Raw genomic sequence first — 22,109 nt, forward strand, 5'->3', positions numbered from 1 at the left:
CACTCAACCGAATGTTTAAGAATCTGAAGTGCCTTCCAAAATCTGAGAGGGACAAGGTGTGGAGCATGCTTTCAGAAGTCTTAAAAAAGCAACACTCTGATGTGGAAACTATAGAACCCGAACCACCAAAAAAGAAAATCACCCATCTGCTGGTGGCATCTGACTCAGATGATGAAAATGAACATGTGTTGGTCCACAATTGGATTATTATCAAGCAAAACCCATCACCAGCATGGACGCATGTCTTCTGGAATGGTGGTTGAATCATGAAGGGTCATATGAATCTTTAGCACATCTGGCACGTAAATATCTTGCGATGCCGGCTACAACAGTGCCACACAAATGCCTGTTCTCACTTTCAGGTGACATTGTAAACAAGAAACCGGCAGCATTATCTCCTACAAATGTAAACAAACTTGTTTGTCTGAGCGATTGGCTGAACAAGAAGTAGAATTGAGTGGACTCATAGGCGCTAAAGTTTTCCATTGTTTTATTTTTGAATTAAGTTATTTTTTGTACATAATTCTAAGTTCATATACGTCATTGTTCTAAGTTTTGTACTTCAGTTGTAAATTCAACTTTCATGATAAAGAGATTGCACTACAGTACTTGTATTAGGTGAATTGAAAAATATTATTTCTTTTCTTTTTTACAATGGAAATATTGTAATAAAAATAAATATAAAGTGAGAACTGTACACTTTGTATTCTGTGTTGTAACTGAAATCAGTATATTTGAAAACGTCCAAAAATATTTAAATAAATGCTATTCTGTTATTGTTTAACAGCACAATTAATCATGATTGATTTTTTTTAATTGCTTGACAGCCCTAATTTTTTACAATTGTATATTTGTTGTGAGGGCATTTCCCCTCATTTTCCGAAACATTCTTGATTTTTCAATAACACATTTAAATATTAAAAAAGGGGACTAGAACAAATGCAATGCAGCTTAAATTAAGCTTTGATTTTGATCATGAATCTCTTATCAAATCTGGTTTTGTAAATACAGTATGTAAACTCTTTATATTGTATGTAGAGCATTCATAGCCAATTTTTCTTAACTTCTGACAAAATAAAAATCACTTATTAAATATTTGACTATCCAGTGGCTTGAAAGTTAAGGAAACGCCAAGTGATACTGCCTTTTATGAATAAATATGGTAACATTGGAATTTCTGATATCATATAATTTGCTAGAAGTTCCTGCAAATCAGTCATTGCAATTAGTCAAACTTTAGAACAATTAGCAATCTTGGAGCTGCAGTACTAAATGAAGTTGTTGCGATCTGCTAGTGTTTGTTATATCTGTGAGCAATGCGTTATTGAAGTATAGCAAGTAATTTGCACAGTAAACTGCATTCGCTTATGTACGGCAGTCACAATGCACTTTTTTGTCTTTAGTTCTGTTTAAGGTATACTGTATCGACCACACCTACACTACTATCCGCGTGCCAGTGATGGCCTCTGTTAAGGAAGTGATCAGTGCGGTAGCAGATAAACTGGGTTCTGGAGAAGGCTTGATCATAGTAAAGATGAGTTCAGGCGGAGGTATGGTTTTTGCATGATCTTTAATGCTTCTCATTTAAAACGAAGCACAAAACCAATACTAGTTTGGTAAAGGCTATTCCAGTAAATGTTAATACATGTTCAACTATATGAAAGTTCTTTCTTAGGCGCAAACCCTGTTCCACTTTTTTGCAGTTGCAGCATTTTTTGTTTCAGAAGTGGGTGGCAGGCAGCCTTCTTAGCATACACTGGGAGAGTGACTCATAAATCAGCTGATCAGCTCTTCTTTACCTGTGATCTGCACCCCAATTTTTAGGACTGCCACGATGAGGGCTGAGTACAATTGCCCGAGGGCCAGGTGGAATGCACTTACTTACTGACTTTCCAGTCCGTTTTGGAATAAGAACAGCTATTTAATCTCTCTCTGCCCAGAGAATGGTGATCTGTGCCCTTAATTATTGTTGGGTTTTGGTGCTGTGGTAGATTCTCAAGGTTGCTGTTGTGCATGATCCCTGACTCTTGTTTTCAGTCTGTGGGGTTAGGATTCCATGTCCCAGGTCAATGGGAGTTTCATTTGAGCTTTGCTCTTTTATATATTGATGTCACTTTTCTTCAGTCAGTGGGTTCTTACAGTCATCTACCTTGTATCTAAGGCATTCGCTACACTCATTCAAGTAATGCACATATCTTACGAATTTTTTGTTGTTGTTAGGTCGCTGCTGTTAATTCCACATGCATTTAATAGGCAATCATATGCTTTCATTTTTATAGAAAAGGTGGTGCTCAAACCTAATGATGGTTCAGCATTTACGACTCTCAGTGTTAATGGACGTCTGTTCGCTTGCCCACGAGACCAGTTTGATTCCCTGGTATGTATGTATACTGTTCTCAGCATTGCAAATCAGAGAGCTTCTTTCGAACTTAACTTTCCAGATACAGTAAAAGCTTTGTTATCTTGCATGTTGAGGAACGGGGGGTGCAAGTTACTCAAAAATTCCGGCTAACTAAGAGTTATACTTACCAATGGAATACCAATTTTCAAAGAATTAGAATACAATAAAAACGAATAAAGTATAAAATAGTATACAGGAAATTACCAATCCAGTAGTAGTACTGCGCTGCAGAGTGGTTGGTTTCTTGAAGCGCTTAGGCGTATACTGGTAAAGTTTTCTATACAGTAGGTTATCTTATAACATTACATATCACTAGGTGCAGTGCATGGCATACAGCTAGATCACTAAAAATACACAACACTAAAACTATAATGAACATAATTTAATCTTTCTTTGATGATTCAGAAGGCATTTCAGGATCTTGCCATGCCTCAGGGTCATCATCATCAATAGCAATTATCATTGTAGATGTAGAAGGTGTAGGAGATTGGGCTGAATCAGTAATGACCCTATGACACATCTTGGAAACTGCTTTTTTGAATAAATCCCTGATATCAGCTTGCTTACTTGTCTTCTGCCTCTTTTGCATAAAAATAGAGTGCAGAATGTTCAATTGCATAACTTCCTGGGCAGTATACTAGTCCCAGTTACTAGACTGAAGATTTGTATTGGGAGATATCAGAAATTCAGGTTAATAGAGCTTTCTGTTCGATCAAGTGCTGGATAACACAGCTTTTACTGTATTTTGAACACTAGCTCAAAAGTTTCTTGCCCCATTCTGTCTTTTGAATGTTTTAGCTCATCTGAGAGATTCAAAGCTAAAATTTTGTCACAGTGCTGTAGGAAGAGCGCCCTTATCAAAAACCAGGGTAATAGTATCACGTCTTAAACTAGGGCAAAAATTGTTCTCTTATCCACACAGCAGATTTTGACTCCAATATTCTAAATGGAAGTAAGCATGTAGGCTTACTACATATTATAACCCAGATCTGATTATAGAATTCTCGTCTCCGCACCCCCATTCCCGTCTATATAAAAGTTAGATGTTATCAATTAAAATATTATGCAGACTTGATTCATGCAGTAAGTGCTTTAAACCCATCTCTGCCTGACCCCCCAAATACTGTGTCAAAATCACAGATGATTCTAACGTGAATCACAGAAAATATTCTAAATAGAAAGTCTGGTTTTCCTTAAGTAAAATTATTCATAAGTGCTTACTTGTTCGTACAGTAACTTTAACAATGTCCATGGGGCCTGCTTTTATGGAGTTTGATTTTGACTGTACTTTTTGTTCCTTTTACTTCATTAAAAACAACTGTCATTGCCAAGCCATGTCAGCATAAACTCTATTACTCCAGACCTCCTGTATGCTTTTAACAAGTTACTTAGTATGTATGCCTTTTTTCGTTTCTAGATATTGCAAAATTTGAGTTTTGCTTCCGCTTTAGATTTAGAAACAAAGTTGTAAATTTTCAGTCCTTGGCTGCCTTTTCTATCTTTGCTATCTCCACTCAGCATGGACTGTATATGTCAAATACACTTTATTGTACCATTCAAATGTGACAAGGTCCCAATCCTGTGATGTGCTGACTGTCCTCAGCTCCTGTTGGCTTCAGGAGGAATAGAGGACATTATGCATCTTATAGTTGCTTCTCAGCTCTCCATAAAAAAAGTCTACATATTGACCATTCCTGCAGTATTCTGAAGAATGGTGTTAACAACTAGCAGAATCCCACAAAATGAAACACCTTTTACTGTTTAAGAATGCACTTTCTAATTTGTGAATTTGTTGATGTTTTGCCTGGCAAGCCCCTCGTGAAAATAAGGGGGTTATTCTGGAATGGATGAATTTACAAATATCTTGTGTGTCTAAGTCTAAATGTTTCTTCTCCAGCCTTGGAAAATGTATTTAGGGCCAGCTGCTTGTAATGGTAACACAGTAATGTGTTGTGATAATCTCTGACTGGGAACAAAAACCTATTTCACTTTGGGCAAAAGTTACTCTTTCCTGAAGGTAAAAATGAAAAGCTAGGCTTGTAGGGCCATAATGCCAGTAGTGTATTGCAAATTATTTTGGATCGGTTTGATGTGATTGTGTCATTATGTTGTTTGTGATGCAAGTTTATCCTAGAGAACAAAAAGTAGCAACTCTAGCAGAAATAAATTTACTATATACTTATGTATTACTTAGGGGCCTGCTGGTATATTAATCCAGAGGGCTCTATTTATTTTTTTAAATTTTGCAGCCATAATTTCTTTTGTAAATGCAGAAGAATGTAGTAATCTTAACTTTTTTGTTCGGAAGTATAGACTGTGGAAATATGGGGCCTCATCTTGCAGCCCTGGTTCAGGTTGGACTCAGAATGTGACCTGTTCTGTTGACAGCACATTTTTCTATCATAATCTTCAACATATTAGATTAGGGTCATTAAAAATTAAACACAGTGTGGAGGAATTTGTAGAAAAAATTGTAAGTGAACGACACTGCCCTCTCCTGGAAGCAAAAGCAATTTAAAATGTAGGTTCACAGGAAGCACAGTTTCAGAAGTCCCAGGATGTGTTTACAAGGTGCATGTGAATTGGCCACAGGTATATTGTTTGGCAATTGAATAATTTTTGTATGGATGGTTTAGAGTGTTTGGCCCTAATATATACAGTAGATGACTCCAAACATGGAATCATCCCAGCGCACATTTTAAATAGATTTAGTTTAAGAATTATTTGTGTTCTGTGCAAAACGGCAGCTCACGTCTTTTGTTAGGTTATATGAAAATCCGTTTAAAAATTAATACTTTAATCACTCAAAGGAATGTATTCTGTGAACACTTAAAACTCCCAATAACACAACTGGCAGTTATACCATCACAAATGTCCGATAATGATCCCAGGACTGGAATATAGTGAATGTATACTGAAAGAGAAAGTATGAGATGACTTATTAGATTGTTACAGCTTTCTAAATTATAATAAAGGAAATAATTCACATCATTAAAATCTGTTCGTTGCATAAACATTAGGCTTGTATGTTGTGGTTCGGATCCTTGTGCATGTAGAAATGGGAATTGATAATAGAGGCTTTATTGCTACCTATAGTTGAAAGCAGACTGCAGTTCCACTGTATGAAACCCCCTTCAGAAATTGGTGACATTGGAAAAAAAAAATCAGGAGTTCTGCAGAGGACGAAGCACTGGTGGTGCAATGTAGCACTTTGAAATATTCTTGTGTCATTATTTTTATTCACAGACACCACTGCCAGAACAAGAAGGCCCATCGGCTGGAACTGTAGGAACTTTTGAACTCATGAGCTCCAAAGACCTAGCCTACCAGATGACAATTTATGACTGGGAGCTCTTCAACTGTGTGCATGAGGTATGGGGAATCTAAATAGCATCTCAGTATTTATTATTAAACATTTAGTGTAGATACAGATACTGTTTGCCAGATTTTCTCTGAGTTTAACTTGTAGAACCTTAGCAGTTGCAAGCCTTGAAACTATTAAATATTATTCCAGCCACAGCAAAAATATAAAGTATATAAAAGAAATGTCGCCTAATAGTGCATTCTATATTGAATTACTTTGATATGTCTCCTTGAGGGTATTAAACTGTTACTACCTAGTCTATATTTATGCTTTTAATGTGCCTTAGTGGTTGTCTACTGAATTTGCAATGCAAGCTGAATCCTTGCCAGCTGTATCATGCACACATTTACTGCACAGCAAGTTTCAAGCTTGAATAATTTAGAAACCAATAGTGACGTCTTACTCCTCTCCACCCCCCGAAAAAAGAGACATCTGAAAACCAACCCTGTTTTTTCTCTCCTAGCTGGAGCTGATTTACCACACATTTGGAACGCACAATTTTAAAAAGACCACAGCAAATTTGGACTTGTTTTTGAGAAGATTTAATGAAATCCAGTTCTGGGTGGTCACAGAGATTTGTCTTTGCTCCCAACTCAGCAAGCGTGTTCAGCTGTTAAAGAAATTCATTAAGATAGCAGCCCAGTGAGTATACATTAGTATATACAGAAAGAGGCTGAAATACATGCCACGTTTTTAATATACTTGTTATTTGTAATTTTTACAGAAAATCAAACAGAGCTGAAAAAGCCTAATTAATCTTTCCCATCCCTGTTAATGCAGGATTGTTCCCTGTTACTGTTTGTCTTCCCCTTTTCTGTTCATCTCCTCTATTTACCCTTGCTCCCTGAATTCTTAGAGCCCTGTTCTGCAGCCACCCACATGAGTAATTCATTGAGTTCAGTGGGACCAATCCACTTATGTTACTTGCAGGATAACGTCATTTACATTCTTCTGAGGTAGAAGTCCCCCAAGCAGAGTGAAAGTAGAGCAGGAGAGGAGCAGGGTGAAAGTGTAGAAAGGCTCCTGTTAGCCTCACTCTGTGGTATTTTTTCAGACACCCAAACTTTGTTATTGTCTCTCTCTTTCCAGCTACCAAGCTTAAAGATGGATAGCAGCAGGACACATGGAGAAACTTCACAATTAAAGCTTATTATAACATTCTGTAATACTCCAGCTGAGTGATACATTTTGGGTAACTCATTACAAAAACTAAGCATTTGCACATTTTGCTGGAATATTGCAAATTATCCTAGTTTTGCCCCCCAAAAAGTATGGCTTAGTGAAAACAGATAAGTTTGTGAGGAAAAACAGACAATTGACCCCCAAAATAGGCAAAATGTAAGCTCACTTGCAAGCAAAGTATATTTGGCTAGGTACCTTGCCGGTGGGGATTGCTGATCTCTTACTTGTTTGTTAATATCTCATCATTTAAAATAATTTAAAATTACTTGGAACCTTCAATTTGTGCGCTTGGGGCTTGATTCCTCACCACTGAATTCAGTAGGAACTTTCTGTTCGCTTCAAAGGGAGCAGGGCCACAACTAGCCTATGTAACCAGAATTCTTAGCACTGTTACCCTCTTCTTCCCTCCTCCCAATCCCTGCTATTGTTTGTTACACCCACCTGTTGCTTATTGTCTCAGAGTAGATTCTAAACTCCTCAAGGGAGGAACTATGTCTTTCTATGGGTTTGTACAATGCCTTGGATGATGGACCCAGATCTTGACTGGGGCCTCTGGGTACTATTATAATACAAATAAGTAATTTACACTTAAAACATGAAAAAATATTTTTGCATTTTATAAAACAAGTCCCCCATTTTTAAAAGTGTCGTGAGGGAGTGGGGGAAGAAAGGATTATAAAGGATTATAAACATAAAATAAACTCTAAATTCTGCTCCAGAAATCATAATTTTTCATATCCCAAACCCATGCCCACATACAACTTGTACACAAGCACTAGCATGACCAATCCTGCTGCATAGGGGGCCTGATATTGCAAGGTACTGAGTCCGTTCTGGAAATTGCTGAGCGCTCTCAACATTCACAAAAGGTAGTGGAAGTTTAAGGCTCCTTAAACATCTTATAAGATGCACTCAGCATCTCACAGGATCAGACTCCTAGTAAGGTAAATAGAACATACTCCTGTAGTCTCTAAAAACGTTATCTCGTTCTTTAAAGGGAAATTGTAAACCAGAAAGCAGGTCTGACATATTCTGTCCAGTAGAGGGCAGTAGGGTACATACACACAAATGAAGAAGGTTCATTCCTCAAATCAGTAGTGTGAAATGGGAAAATGCATAAATGCAAGTAAATGAAGATATTAAGGTAAATTTAATAAACCTTTAAAATCAAGCATCTTCAAAATAACAGTTAAACTTCACCTTAAGAAAAAACAGGGAAAATAATCAATCATAAAGTGCCCCGGACCCATTAGATTTCCCAGTGTCACAGGGTTATGCTATTTAGATCAGCTTGATGACCTGTTTACTTCCATGTTTCTGGTCTCACTACAGTTCAAAAAATAAATGGCTAAACCTGACCTGCTCTACTGAGACCTCTGTGTCTCCTAAAGGCAGGGAGTTCTGAAGCACAAGATTTTCCGAAATAAAAACTGAGCTGGCAGATTTATTTTCAGTGGCTGCAAAAGAACTTTAAACATTATGGAGCTCTTTTTTACCATATAAATTGTTGCCATGGTAACAGGTGCTACAGAACATAGTGGGACAAATATAATGTGCGGAAGAGTTAGAACAAAACGAGCCAAGGGACTGGGTTAAAAAAAGGTGGGCCCAGGCCTTGAAGTAATATCCCTGTCTAAATTTGCACATGAAGAGCCTTGATAAACCAGTAGCTGAATGAGAGTAGAATCCCTCCTGAGAGCAGAGACTTATTAGGGAGGGAACTCAGTTCAGTACAGCACTGTTGATCTTCCTGGGTAGCTGGTGGTGAAACTGTGTGGCTCTGCAGCTTTCCTGGCATACTGATATTCAGAGATAATGGCTGCTGAGCACCTTGGTTCCATATTGTGCCTTGGTTCCATATTGGTTCCAAAAGAGGGGTCCCCACTTTTCCAATAGGCATGCTGTCTGTGCCTTGAAATGCACCCTTATTGGTGCTCATGCCCCTAGGGGAAGTTGCATAACCAGATGCGGGCTCATTGTACTGAGCCTGGTGTACTTTCAGCTTACTGTGCAGTGGTTGCTCCTGCCACTTGCTGGGTAAAAGTACGCAACTCACCAGGTTCACAAGCTTGGAGTCTGTGAAATAAGGGAAGAAATTAACTATATTTCCAGTGGTGTCTTTCAGTGCTTCCACACAGATACATGCGTGCACATGCACACACATAGACTTTCTATGTATTGTCTCTCCATACACATTATTTAAAAGAACCACTTTATGCGTATACACAAAAGATATCCACTCACTCTTCTATGCCTCCTTTCTCTCATCTCGATACACACTAGTTCACACACAGTCATTAAAAATCTCTCTCCATATGCACACCCACAAAACATTCCCTTATTTCAGCCAAAGGATAGTTGCAAGTTGCAGCTTCCTTAAATAAGCCCACACTACACTTGAATACTAGTATTTTAATATTTATTATTTCTACTGAACCCAGATTTATGCTTGGTGTCTCCCAGAACAAGTAAAGACATGTTACCATCATCAAAGCAACATGTGAGGGAAATAATTTTGGTAGCAGCATTGGAGGGTTGAAGGGTGGTAAGGTTGTTAAAAAGAAGACCCGAGAGCAGAAGTGGTCACAGTAGTCAGTAGATGATTAGGTTGTGAGCAAGCGATTTGACCATCAGGAAAAAAAGGAAAGGGTGTGTTTTTTGAAATGTTGTGAAGAAAAAGCAACAGGATGTGGCCATGGCTTGGACGTGAGGGAAACAGAGCCAAGTTAATTCCCAAGGTTACAAACCTGGGTGACGGCATTATGATGACAATGTTCACTAGTATAGTATACTACAGAGATAGTTGTGGGAGGAGAGACTATGAGCTCACTCTTGGCCATGCTGAGTTAAGGTGAAGATCAGCCATACAAGATGAGATATCTGAGAGAGGATAAAATATTCAAGATTTAACTGATGTAGAGAATAATATTTGAGAATCACAGTTTGAATCTCTTGCTTTTATAGTTTCCTTAATATCCTACCACCCAACCTTTGCAAATCAAATAGCAAAAGAAGCATAGGCCTAAAGATTTCTACTTTGGGCAATTATAGTAACAAACATAGCAAATCATTTGCAAAGATGTGGCATATCAGATATTCTGTAACATGCAGTTACATCCTTCAGTCTCTCCTGAGCACTAATGAAGGAGCACTCTTGTATTGGAGGCTAGGGCAGATTTAGTGCACCTAGTATGTGCAATGGATATGTTGTAAAGGGTCTTTATAATGATGAAGATGACAGTTGGCACTTATTTAATTGAAAGATCCCAAAGAGTTCAAGAAACTGCACAATTTGGTTACAGACTATGTATACAGGGGTCACTGAAACACAGCCATCTCTGGGCATCTGCCCCTTGAATCTGGAGTAAGACTCTTCTGCGGTGTAGACAACCTGCCAGCCCACCAAGTTCTGCAGCTGTGGGAGTGTAAACTATGCTTCTCCCACTGTTTTTAGCATTCCTTGGGCCTTAACTTAGTCTAGTGTCAGGAGATGCCCCATAGTGCACGGGTGGGAGGGAAAGGTGTTAAAATGCCATGGATTCCTGTATGCCAAAGATGACATCAGATTAGAGGAAAACTGGCGGCCAATTTTGAGGCATGAGGGGACAGAAGTTTCCAAGTGAATTTGATTAGTATAGATACTATTATCCTGGGTTTACCAAGCTTCTCATTATGCTTTGAGTTTGAGATTCAAACAAAACTCAGGGGGAAAGAGGTTGCAAAATGATGTGTCTCAAGTCCACTGGTGAGGTTTGCCAGAACGTAATCAAACTCAAACCAAAGGCTTGTATTCCACTCTCTTCAGGACCTCAGTTTTACTTCTCCTCTGATTATATGCATAACATTAAAAGTCTGGATCTCTTGTATTTCAGCTGTAAGGAATACAAAAATCTTAATTCCTTTTTCGCTATTATCATGGGACTGAGTAATGTTGCTGTGAGCCGCCTTTCACTAACATGGGAGGTAAGTGATAGCTACAACAGTTCTGAGACCTTTGGTTGTAATTTCTGCTTTTAGTAAGCAACAACATCCATCCATCCATGTTATTTCTAGAATTAACATGGTTAACTGGGAGAGAGGGAGGCATGCCATTCTTCACGACCGTAATTCAGTTCCTGAGAGGAGAGGTTACTGCTGTAGGCTAAAAGCTTGGAGACGTCCCATACCATTAATGTGCATTTGTGTAGCACAATACTGAGCTGCTGTGTTTTGTTTTGTTTTACAAAAAAGGAGGTAAAGAGGGAGGCAAAATTATTGGGGGAAGCAAGGTGAAATTACATTTCATGGGCCAAATTCTCCTTTACCCCAGTGTAGCCCTCCTCCAAAAATTCTGAAAGATTTGTCATGAATTTTTTTTGCAAAACATTTTCATCGAAATTTCCATTTTTATAAAAATGTTGACCTGTATATGCTGGTTGCCCATTTTTTGGATATTTCTGTGAACATTTTTCATGAAAAACAGAAAAATGTTTGGCCAGGTTGCTGTGATATGTCAGTGATATATTACTGGTGTAATTGAAACCAAAATATAACCGATTGCATTTAACATGTTTCTAAAATCTGGCCTGAAAATGGGGATTCGAGGTACCATCAGAAGGCAGCAGTTTACAAAAAGACCTCAACCTGAAATCTAAATGTACACCTTCACTTTGCAGCCAGAGAAGCCTACATTTATTTTTCTGAATACCAGCATAAACCTTCTCACAATTAACACTGAAGGCATGAATTTGAAGGCTAATTTCCAAATAACTGGCCCTTTATTTCTATCTGCTGGGGTTTTTTAAGAGGGCAGAAGTTCTAAGCAGACAAGAGGTGGAATTTAATTAATTTACTGTGTACAACAATACATGATATTGTATTCAGATAAATGTTTTCACACTCTTTTGTTCAGCAGAGCACTCAGGTTATCAAGACATAATCTAAGAGTATCTCTACTGGTTTTTTTCAGGATATATACGTGAACATCATTAGTAAAAAGCAGGTCCTACATATTTATTCTTAATGTTCATATGCAGGTATGTCAGTCACACACACAAATCGGGTATTTGCAGGTGCATATGGCCACTTCATTCACAAATACCTGATTTGTATGCGTATGGAAAATAGGCACACAATTTGTTCATGTCCATCATTAGAAATGTTTCAGAGTAACAGCCGTGTTAGTCTGTATTCGCAAAAAGAAAAGGAGTACTTGTGGCACCTTAGAGACTAACCAATTTATTTGAGCATAAGCTTTCGTGAGCTACACCCTTGCTGTGGTACTCTATCTTGCTATAATATGCCTATTAAATAGAGGAATACTTTACTGCAGAATTGACTTTAAGGAAATATTTCTTTATTGCTTATGATGCCCACTAAATGTTGTAATGTGATTTGATCAGAAAATATATTCAAATTTGTAATGCAAATTAGAAAGCTGACATGTTTTAATTTGATATATGAAAGTTACTGTGATCTTTGAAGCTGTCTTTTTCACATACCAGTATCCACTTCCAGTAAACTTGCTCAACATTTCTAGTATAATGTGAGATAGAAAGCAACTATTTAGTAATGTTCCACCATATCCTTTATTCACTGTGGGCGTAGCTGACAAAAGTTCATTTTCAGTGTCTATTGTGAACTGAAAAGTTATTAATTAACTTAACCCAAACAAATGAATACTGACCCTTGGATGCCAGGCAAATCAAGGATTTGTGTAATAGTTGATGATACATTTGGCTTAACAATATCTCCTGGAAATGCCCAGGTGGGGTTTGACTGACTTGTGAATATTCCAAAAGGCACACGGTCATTTATGTGAATGATCCAGCTGAAATAATACTGCCCAAGGTATTTTTGTAAATTGCTTTGGTTCAAACAGGCTGTCATTAAGGATGGGACTGAACTGGAATACTGAATTAAACTTTCATTTGCACTTTGGATCCAGATATGAATGTGAATTACTTGGCTGCAGCATGTCACAGTAATGGGCCAATTCAATGTCTGAATCTGAACATCTCAAACTGGGTAACTTCAGGATTGGATCCAAATCAGGATCCAGGTTTTGTAGCTCAGTCCCATCTCTATTTATAATCTGGTTGCTAGGAGACGTGCTGTATTTTATGTTACCACATTGTTCCAGAAAGAACAGTTTTTCCTACTTTAAGGATGTTTACAAGAAACATACACAGTAAAATGGTTATACTGAATGCAGATTAAATTTAACACAGTTTTCTGTTGTTTTTGTTTTATTAACAGAAACTTCCCAGCAAGTTTAAGAAGATCTATGCAGAGTTTGAAAGCTTGATGGTAAATGGCAATAGATCCTTTATTCTGTGCACAATCTGTACTAATTCAGTTTCTGAGTAACTGATTTGAATTCCTCGATACAGAACATTCTATATGTCCTTGTTTGAATTTAAGAAGTTTATGATCCCATTTTAGTGCTGCTAAAATAAGCATGTATGACTAATAAATTATACTCTTAGGAACCTACTCTGACAGAATTTATGTATCACTTAAGGTCAATCTGGGACACTCTGAAAAGATTTATAACATGTTTTCCCATTGTACATATGGGAAATTGTATTTTCTAACATGGATTTTTTTTTATTCTGGTGTCTGCAAATCCATTAGAGGGAGGGAAAATGTGAGGTTTCTATTCAAATAAGCTGTTTTGTAATCACACTTATATCTTGCCATTTGATAGGAGAACTGTTAAATTTAATGAAAGCTGTCCTTGTTTTGAAGCTGCACTTTTTAAAGCTGCAAGACAAAGTAATTACATTTAATAAACACCATGTCTTTTAAATGAAGCTATACAGTGTCTGCTTTTTGATCCATGTTAATAATTGTCTGATCGCTTCTTTTTTTAAGGATCCATCAAGAAACCATAGGGCCTACCGGCTTACTGTAGCTAAACTGGACCCTCCTATAATTCCCTTCATGCCCTTACTTATAAAAGGTAATCTAGAAAATCTGCCAGCCTTATTCATGTGAAAGTTAGTTGTCAGATATTTGAAGAGTGAAAGGCAGTAAGAGAAAGTAAAATTCAATCTCAGTGGAAGGTGCAATCCTCTTTTCTATTAAAAAAAAATCATGACATGGAGATCGGAGAAGGAGTTTTCAGTAAATCTGAACGTCAGACTCCAGTTGCACTAGCCTTAGTGAGAAATCTTTCAAAGTTTCACTCTAATAGAAGGATGTTTTTTAACAATTAAATGGTCTGATTGTTGTAACTGAAGAGATAGAGATACAGTGCTGTGCTGTTTTGTATGTCATAATTCAATTATCTATAAGACTGTTGCATTTATTTCTATGCAGACATGACGTTTACTCACGAGGGGAACAAGACATTCATTGACAATCTAGTAAACTTTGAAAAAATGGTACGTACGGTATGTTCTCAGCTGTGGTTGTATGTTGAGATTTTCAGTGGTGCAAAAGAGAACTGATGGTTTTATATAAGACACTTCTAGGTACAAAATAGGCATACAAACTTCATTTTCTTCTGAATCTGAGTTGCATTGTTGGCCCTTTGAGGGCAAGCTTCCAGGCTTGGTAGCTCTCCTTCCTGTTGGAAGGGGAATCGGTGACACAACGTCAGGGTTATGTTCCAGTGTAATTTATGTATTTACAAATGTACACAAGTCCTGTTTACTTAGAACAGAAGTGGCAACAACTGCATGCAGGCAATTTCCTTTTGCAGAAATCTCAACTAAAAGACATTTTCCTGCTTCTGAAAAGTGGGGGTTTTGTCATTGTCCGTATTGGTTACTCAGGGTATGTCTTCGCTTCACAGTTAACTCAGATGATCAAGCCCCAGTGTTAACCACCACATTGCAAGGCCCTACTCAGGTTACTGTGTCCTCCTCTTTGCTGCACTCTGCCATGTGTGCTGCTAGAACTAGTGGGAGCATATTCCATGGTTCTTTGTGCTGCAATAAGCTGAGCCACTCTGATTCTTTCCCAGTGAATTGTGGGAGAACTTGTCTGCCCTTCAAGCACTTGGGGGAATTGTGGGAAGGCCTTGAAGGACTCTCAGCACTTGAGTGATTAGCCTGTGTGCTCACTGCAATGTGGGCAGATTATCATCCCAACTGAATGCATCACTCAGATTTTAGCCTACAGCCCCAGACAAGCCAACTAGCCTGGGTTAAAAGCACTGCCAAATTCAGGTGAGAGGTTCTTTTTGGGGTGGAGAAGGCTTAGGGGGTAATGCCCAGGTAGCAGCCTGAGTTAGTTCTACGGTGAAAGCATACCCTAACTGCATATAAACACACTCTGTTCCCTTCTCCTGCCTCAGCCCAGAGCTTTCTTCCTGGGAAAGAACTATTTGACCAGGACTTCATGGTTTAATTAGGTGGGCATAGGTGCTAGCTCTCCTTTCTGAAGTAGCTGTGCAATACACAGGAACCTCAGACACGTTTGTCTGGAGTTGGCTTCTGGTCAGTCTCCAGTCTGACAAAAGAAAGTGCTTAATCCCCTTAGTGATAATCTGGGTGTGGTTACTGTATGGTATCTCTAGGTCCAGGCCATCCAGTTAGTTCTTGCTATGCAAGATTTCATACTGAATGCTTATATATTGATGATTCATAACATGCATAACATTAACACCTTCTGCAGTGACCATATATATTTGTGGTGGTAATTATTGTAACAGTGAATCAGGAGAGCATTCAGATTTTGTGTGTGTATGTGTGTACGTTGGCTGCCTATTGCTATAATATACAGTTGTCAATTCCAAGCGGACAACTGACTTCAGACCATTGTTTGTCTCAAGACTTATAGAGTCTGCCAGCCATAAGAAGGAATTTTTCAAACGTGTATCTCCACAACCTGGTTTTATTAGTAGTAGATTAGAAGATTGTAGAGGTAGTTTTATACAGCAATACAGTGTTACCCCTTTTGACCCAAGCAGTTATCCAATATTTAGGGTCTTGTGGATTGTTTCTGATAGGAGGGGAAATACTTGATGGAGTCACACATTTCTTTGATGCAGTCCTGTTCCCCTTAACACAGTAAGAATCAAACAGGAAACAGTTTGTGGGCTTATAGTTCCAAGCCTCTTCTTCAGCCCACACTGTACCCAAAAGTGCTCTCTCTCGGGGTATGTCTACACTACAGCTGGGAGCGTGCTTCTCAGCGTGGGTCGACAGACACGTGCTAGTTCTGCTTGAGCTAATGTGCTAAGAGTAGCAGCGTAGGCGGGGGTGGCAGCTTGGGCTAGCTGCCCACGTGCGTACCTCAGGGGGCTGGCCCCGGTGGGTTTGTACTCAGGCAGCTAGCCCTGGCTGCACTGATGCTTTTAATGCAATCACTCAAGCAGAGCTAGCGTGTGTCCACCTACCTGTGCTGGGAAGCACACTGCTATCTGCAGCTTAGACATACCCTCAGGGTCACGTTACATCGTTTCTCTGGGTGTCTCTGGGGCTTCCTTGCTGCTTTCTCTGTCTGCTTCTGTGGTGTTTCTGCTGCTTCTTTCCACACACACACACAGCTCTCTCAAGCAATATGCAGCCTCCAGTCAAAGCTCTCCCACATAGCTCAGTTCACTGGCCTGGCATGTAGCCTATGTTTTGTCCTCCTGAATACAATCCCGTGGGAGACCCCAGGTACATACTCTGGGAGTTAGCCCCTCCCACTGCTCCCATGGCTGCAATTACTCATTTTTAGCATGCTAGCTCCATCCAAATTAGTGTGGGAATATCTGCTTAGGCTGGAAATTACACAATGTGGACATACCCACAGTGAAAGTAGTAAGATCTTGAGGGGGAAAGGAGGACAGATTAGGAAGGTAGGGAGAACGCATGGGGAAGAGAGAACATAAGAAGAAAGACAAGAAGAGGACACAGAGAGAAAGAGATAAAAGAAATTGGGAAAGGAAGGAGAAAGATTTGTAATAGATAGGAGACAGAGGAGATTACCCGCGCAGCTATAAAAGGCACCTGATGAACAGGGAACATCCACAGTAAGAAAAAAGGTGATTTTTTTTTTTTAGCATGTGCTAGCTAACACATTGTAAAATGCTAGCGTGGACAAGGCAGTTTGTAGTTTTTACCTGTGTTATCAGGTTAAGATAAATAAATGGGGGGAGACTATTGTTTATCTCAGTCTTTTAACTCATGTTACAACTACAACTGCCTGGTCACATGTTAGTTACCATGTGTTAGCAAACACAGGCTAAAAAATACTTTTTTTCCTAGTGAAGACAAGGCCATGCAGTCACATACTACGGGCTAAATTCTGCTGTCATTTACACTGGTATAAATTCTGACCAACACCATTGTCAATATTCTGCTACTTTCATGTAGTTTTAGCTAGAAACCAGAAAACAGGCAGTGGCAGATTTTCTCTAGGAGCCATATCTAGCCACTTGTCATTTCTAGCTATTTGTTCCACTGATTGATGGTGCTAGCAGATATAGTTAACTCTAGTTGCTTCTGATGGTTAGGAATTATTGATCTGTCCTGAATGTCTTCATCCTTTGGAAAACAGTTTCTTTTGATCCACCCTGATTATGAGATTTTAAGTTTTATTCTTCTTACAAATAAAAATCTCTTGATGATCCCTACTGAAATCCTTGTTTAATTCTAAAAAGGGGTATTCCTCTGCTTCTGGCATAACTACAGGGCTGTGTCTGAATTCTCACCAAAGAGTTTCAGTCCCAACAGCCGATAGGTTACTGACAACTGTCTGCTTGCAATCGGCTACCCAGACTGGAAATAGCACCTAGCAGAATAAATTACATCCCTCCAACCAACACAGCTTTCTTAATCACTCTCATCTCTGTTTGTTTCAACTGTATTTTTTAAAAGACTGATACTTTTTCAGACTTGTGAGAACTCTTTCATACATTATTTTCTCACAAGTCTTAAGTAGTAAATCATAGCCTGCTTTCTGTGCGCCCTTGTAATCCTGTTATGGGAAGCTGGGAGGGGGCAGCAGATAGCAGGAGTTGGCCCCCAGGTTCATGGGGGCATGATCAATATTTTTGTCAGTAAATAGATGTTTGAATTATTAGCATACCAGTATCAGAGGGGTTAGTCTGTATCCACAAAAATAATGAGGAGTCTGGTGGCACCTTAAAGACTAACAGATTTATTTGGGCATAAGCTTTCGTGAGTAAAAACTGACTTCTTCAGATGCATGAAGTGAAAATTACAGGTGCAGGCATAAATATACTGATACATGAAGAGAAGGGTGTTACCTCACAAGTGGAGAACCAGTGTTTGCAGGGCCAATTCAATCAGGGTGGGTGTAGTCCACTCCCAATAATTGATGAGGAGGTGTCAATACCAAGAAAGGGAAAATTGCTTTTGTAGTGAGCCAGCCACTCCCAGTTTCTATTCAAACCCAAATTAACGGTGTTAAATTTGCTAAGTAATTGTAGCTCTGCAGTTTCTCTTTGAAGTCTGTTTTTGAAGTTTTTTTGTTGAAGTATGGCTACTTTTAAGTCTGTTTATAGAATGTCCAGGAAGGTTGAAGTGTTCTCCTACTGGCTTTTGTATGTTACCATTCCTGATATCTGATTTGTGTCCATTTATTCATTCACGAAGAGACTGTCCGGTTTGGCCAATGTACATGGCAGAGGGGCATTGCTGGCATATTATGGCATGTATCACATTAGTAGATGTGTAGGTGAATGAGCCCCTGATGGTGTGGTTCATGTGATTGGGTCCTCTGATGGTGTCGCTAGAGTATATAGGGGACAGAGTAGGCAACGGGGTTTGTTACAGTGGTTGGTTCCTGGGTTAATGTTTCTGTGGTGTGGTGTGTAGTTGCTGGTGAGTATTTGCTTCAGGTTGCGGGGCTGTCTGCTAGCAAGGACTGGCCTGCCTCCCAGGGTCTGTGAGAGTGAGGGATCGTTTTCCAGGATAGGTTGTAGATCGTTAATGATGTGCTGGAGAGGTTTTAGCTGGGGGCTGTATGTGATGGCCAGTGGTGTTCTGTTGTTTTCCTTGTTGGGCCTGTCTTGTAGTAGGTGACTTCTGGGTACCCATCTCGCTCTGTCAATCTGTTTCCTCACTTCCCCAGCTAGGTATTGTAGTTTTAAGAATGCTTGATAAAGATCTTGTAGGTGTTTGTCTCTGTCTGAAGGATTGGAGCAAATTCGGTTGTATCTTAGGGCTTGGCTGTAGACAATGAATCGTGTGGTGTGTCCTGGATGGAAGCTGGAGGCATGTAGGTAAGTATAGCGGTCAGTAGGTTTCCCGTACAGGATGGGGTTTATGTGACCATCACTTATTTGCACTGTAGTGTCCAGGAAGTAGAACTCTTGTGTGGACTGGTCCAGGCTGAGGTTGATCGTGCGGTGGAAATTGTTGAAATCCAGGTGGAATTCTTCAAGGGCCTCCTTCCCATGGGTCCAGATGATGAAGATGTCATCAATGTAGCACAAGTAGAGGAGAGGCGCTAGGGGATAAGAGCTGAGGAAGCGTTGTTCTAAGTCAGCCATAAAAATGTTGACATACTGTGGGTCCATGCAGGTACCCATAGCAGTGCCGCTGACTTGAAGGTATAAGTTGTCCCCAAATCTGAAATGGTTGTGAGTGAGGGAAAAGTACCATTACTAGGGCCTTACAGACTTTGTCTTCACTGCCAAAAAGGTCTGTTTTTACAATAACTACCATGTGTTTGCTATCTTGCTGAAAATCGTAGTGGAGAAAAGTGCAGTGTAGCTAGACAAGGTCAATATTGTATCCTCTACCCAGATTTGATCTCACCTAACTACATTGCAGTAAAAGCTGTCTGTGACTTATCTCCACTAGGATTTTTACACAACGTGCATTAGCTTTCGTACTGTAAAAAAGCATCTTTTTTGGCAGTGAAAGTGAAGCCATAATTATCTGGGGGAACTAGGAATTGTTAAGCTTGTGAAGTTGTAAAAATGCTGCTGTTGCAAGGTTGAGCACATACAATTTGGGAGCTGCAGGAAGGTAAAGCAGTAGTGAAGAGGACTGTAGTAGACCACAAATGCAACAATTAGGCACCTCAGACACGTTTATCTCTCAGCTCCAAAAACAAGCCTCTACCATTTGAGGCAAAGGAGAAGTCCCGTAGCTGTTGGTTGTAGTAGTTCCTGTTTACTCCCTGTGGGCTAGCCACTAGAGGGCAACGTGCAACCTACCAAACCAGTGCATAACAATATATTACATACAAATTGTACTGCTTTTGTACCTGTCCATTTTTTACCAGTTTCACAGGTTTTTGTAAATAGATGGGATATGCCAGGCAGGCCCTTTTCTAGAACTGTTGTTCTGTGGGAGGCTCCAGGGGCTGGCTCTCCATGTGGAGATGCTATATTCCATACCACATTTGTGTCCTCAAATGAATTCAAACATGGTCTTTATCTTTTCCCTCATGGTTCATTTGAAAGCCATTATGTACCATCCTTTCCTCGCATTCCCTGTTTAACCCGAGTTCATGTGGCTGTCATTGCAGCATCATGTCTTCATAAGGGAAGGCAGGGGATGCACTTCCTTTGGAGCTTATGTCAACACTATTCCTTAAATCATCTGGCAGTGTGATCAGAGATCAATTTAACTGGCGGCCTCTGCACACTCTGCTTCCCAGTATGTCACAAAAGTGGCACCTGCAGAGGGAATAGAAGTTGCAAGGTGGCTCTGAAACCTAAGGCCTACCTTCCTGTGGCACCACAAGACAATACCATCAGGCCACAAAGCTGGTCACTGGTTCTTCTTTTATTGAGGCTCTTCAACCTTGAGGTGTGAAATGAGGATTAAAGAATTTGTGCATATTGGTTTTCAGGTTTTGTGGTTATGAACAAAAGGGATTTCACATTCTGATCCTTATGCAAAGGATAAAGGGCAAACATTCTTTTCATATTTGGAACATAAAGATTATGCAGAAAGCGTGTGACTAAAGCCCCTGGTAGTTTTCTATGGCATATATGAATATTTATAACATTTAGAAGCTTAGGCTAGGAATGGATTAGCAGATAATGTGCTGGCCTGCTGCCACTCTTCTAGGCAGCATAAAAATTGAAACAGTATTGTTATATATAGTTTTATATATATATATATAGCATGTTGATAGTGGCAGTTGCTATTGTGTTACGTGGTTGGTTCTATTTCAGATGGCTCCATATTTAGGTTATATGGCTTTTCAATAATGGCCTTTCTTAGCATAGTGAGTAAACAGAGGCTAATTTTTGGAGATATTAACCTGAGGCAATCCCAAAATGAAGAAAAGTTTAAGGTGCTAACAATTGAACTTCTATGATAATGTTTGCTCAGTAATACAACCCTTCATCTACATGTAGTAAAACTCTGCTATTAATGGATCAAAAGAAGAGAATCTACCACATTTGCAAGGCAATGGTAAAAGAAATCTGTTTTCTCTTTATGAGCCAGTGATAAGCCCAACTCACACCTTTTGTGTCAGTACTTGTAGAGTGTACGGGACAAACAAAGAGCCATGGAATGGGGCTTTATGTAGAATGTATGGTGTGCTTCTGGGGTCATCTCATTGGGTTGAAGCAACATATTCTGCTGTGTTAACTCCCACTTCCAAAATCCTTGCTGTGGCATCATTGCCTGCATCCTTCTGAATGAAAAGGATTGGATGAGACTATCTTTAGAGTCATGCAACACCGCTCCTTAAAATGGAATTCTTCAGACAGTTCAGTGAGAGAGGATACTCCTATCCCAACAAGAGGCTAAATGCACAACTTCCAGTTTCCTAATTTTGGATAGTCCATAAAGGCAGAAACTTAGAGTTAGAACTTTTGGAAACTCATACTCCTGATTTCTTTCATCTTTCTGAATTGCACACAATAGACTCATCCTGATCCCAAATGTTACTCCAATATACAGAACATCCCCAAAATAAAGAAAATACATGGGGTGAAAAAGTTTTAGTGATGCTTGTCTCTTACCACAAGGAAAGATTCTCAACCATAAAGTTGGATCCAAAACTAATCAAACTTTGGAGAATTTTGAATATAGCTCTAGACTAGATCCAAACTTCATGGCTCAGTTCAAATTTTTTGTGAACTGAGGCCTGAGACACTGAAGATTTATAAGTATAGAAAGATAAGACTGAATGTTTCCAACAAACACCCAGCAATATACAGGTCAAGCAACTTTAACCATCATCTTGAAAGACAGAACTTTCAGAAGTGCCTCCCCTAAAAGAAGCAATTCTGGAAGCTGCATCAAC

The 22,109-nt window shown here is 39.3% G+C and overlaps 1 protein-coding gene across 4 annotated transcripts in view; it reads left to right on the forward strand.

Moving 5' to 3' along the window:
* The window catches only part of RAPGEF4 (Rap guanine nucleotide exchange factor 4), a 223,405-nt gene that overhangs the window by 195,758 nt on the left and 5,538 nt on the right, over positions 1-22,109 (forward strand). For all 4 annotated transcript variants that reach the window (XM_074967602.1, XM_074967599.1, XM_074967600.1 and 1 more), the window contains 8 exons: positions 1,404-1,550; positions 2,280-2,377; positions 5,648-5,773; positions 6,229-6,407; positions 10,820-10,910; positions 13,185-13,235; positions 13,803-13,890; positions 14,250-14,314. In XM_074967602.1, the coding sequence (XP_074823703.1) occupies positions 1,404-1,550; positions 2,280-2,377; positions 5,648-5,773; positions 6,229-6,407; positions 10,820-10,910; positions 13,185-13,235; positions 13,803-13,890; positions 14,250-14,314 (845 nt within the window). The remainder of the gene's footprint in view (positions 1-1,403; positions 1,551-2,279; positions 2,378-5,647; positions 5,774-6,228; positions 6,408-10,819; positions 10,911-13,184; positions 13,236-13,802; positions 13,891-14,249; positions 14,315-22,109) is intronic.

Source organism: Natator depressus, chromosome 11 (genome assembly GCF_965152275.1).
Source record: "Natator depressus isolate rNatDep1 chromosome 11, rNatDep2.hap1, whole genome shotgun sequence".
In the NCBI taxonomy this organism is placed as follows: domain Eukaryota; kingdom Metazoa; phylum Chordata; order Testudines; family Cheloniidae; genus Natator; species Natator depressus.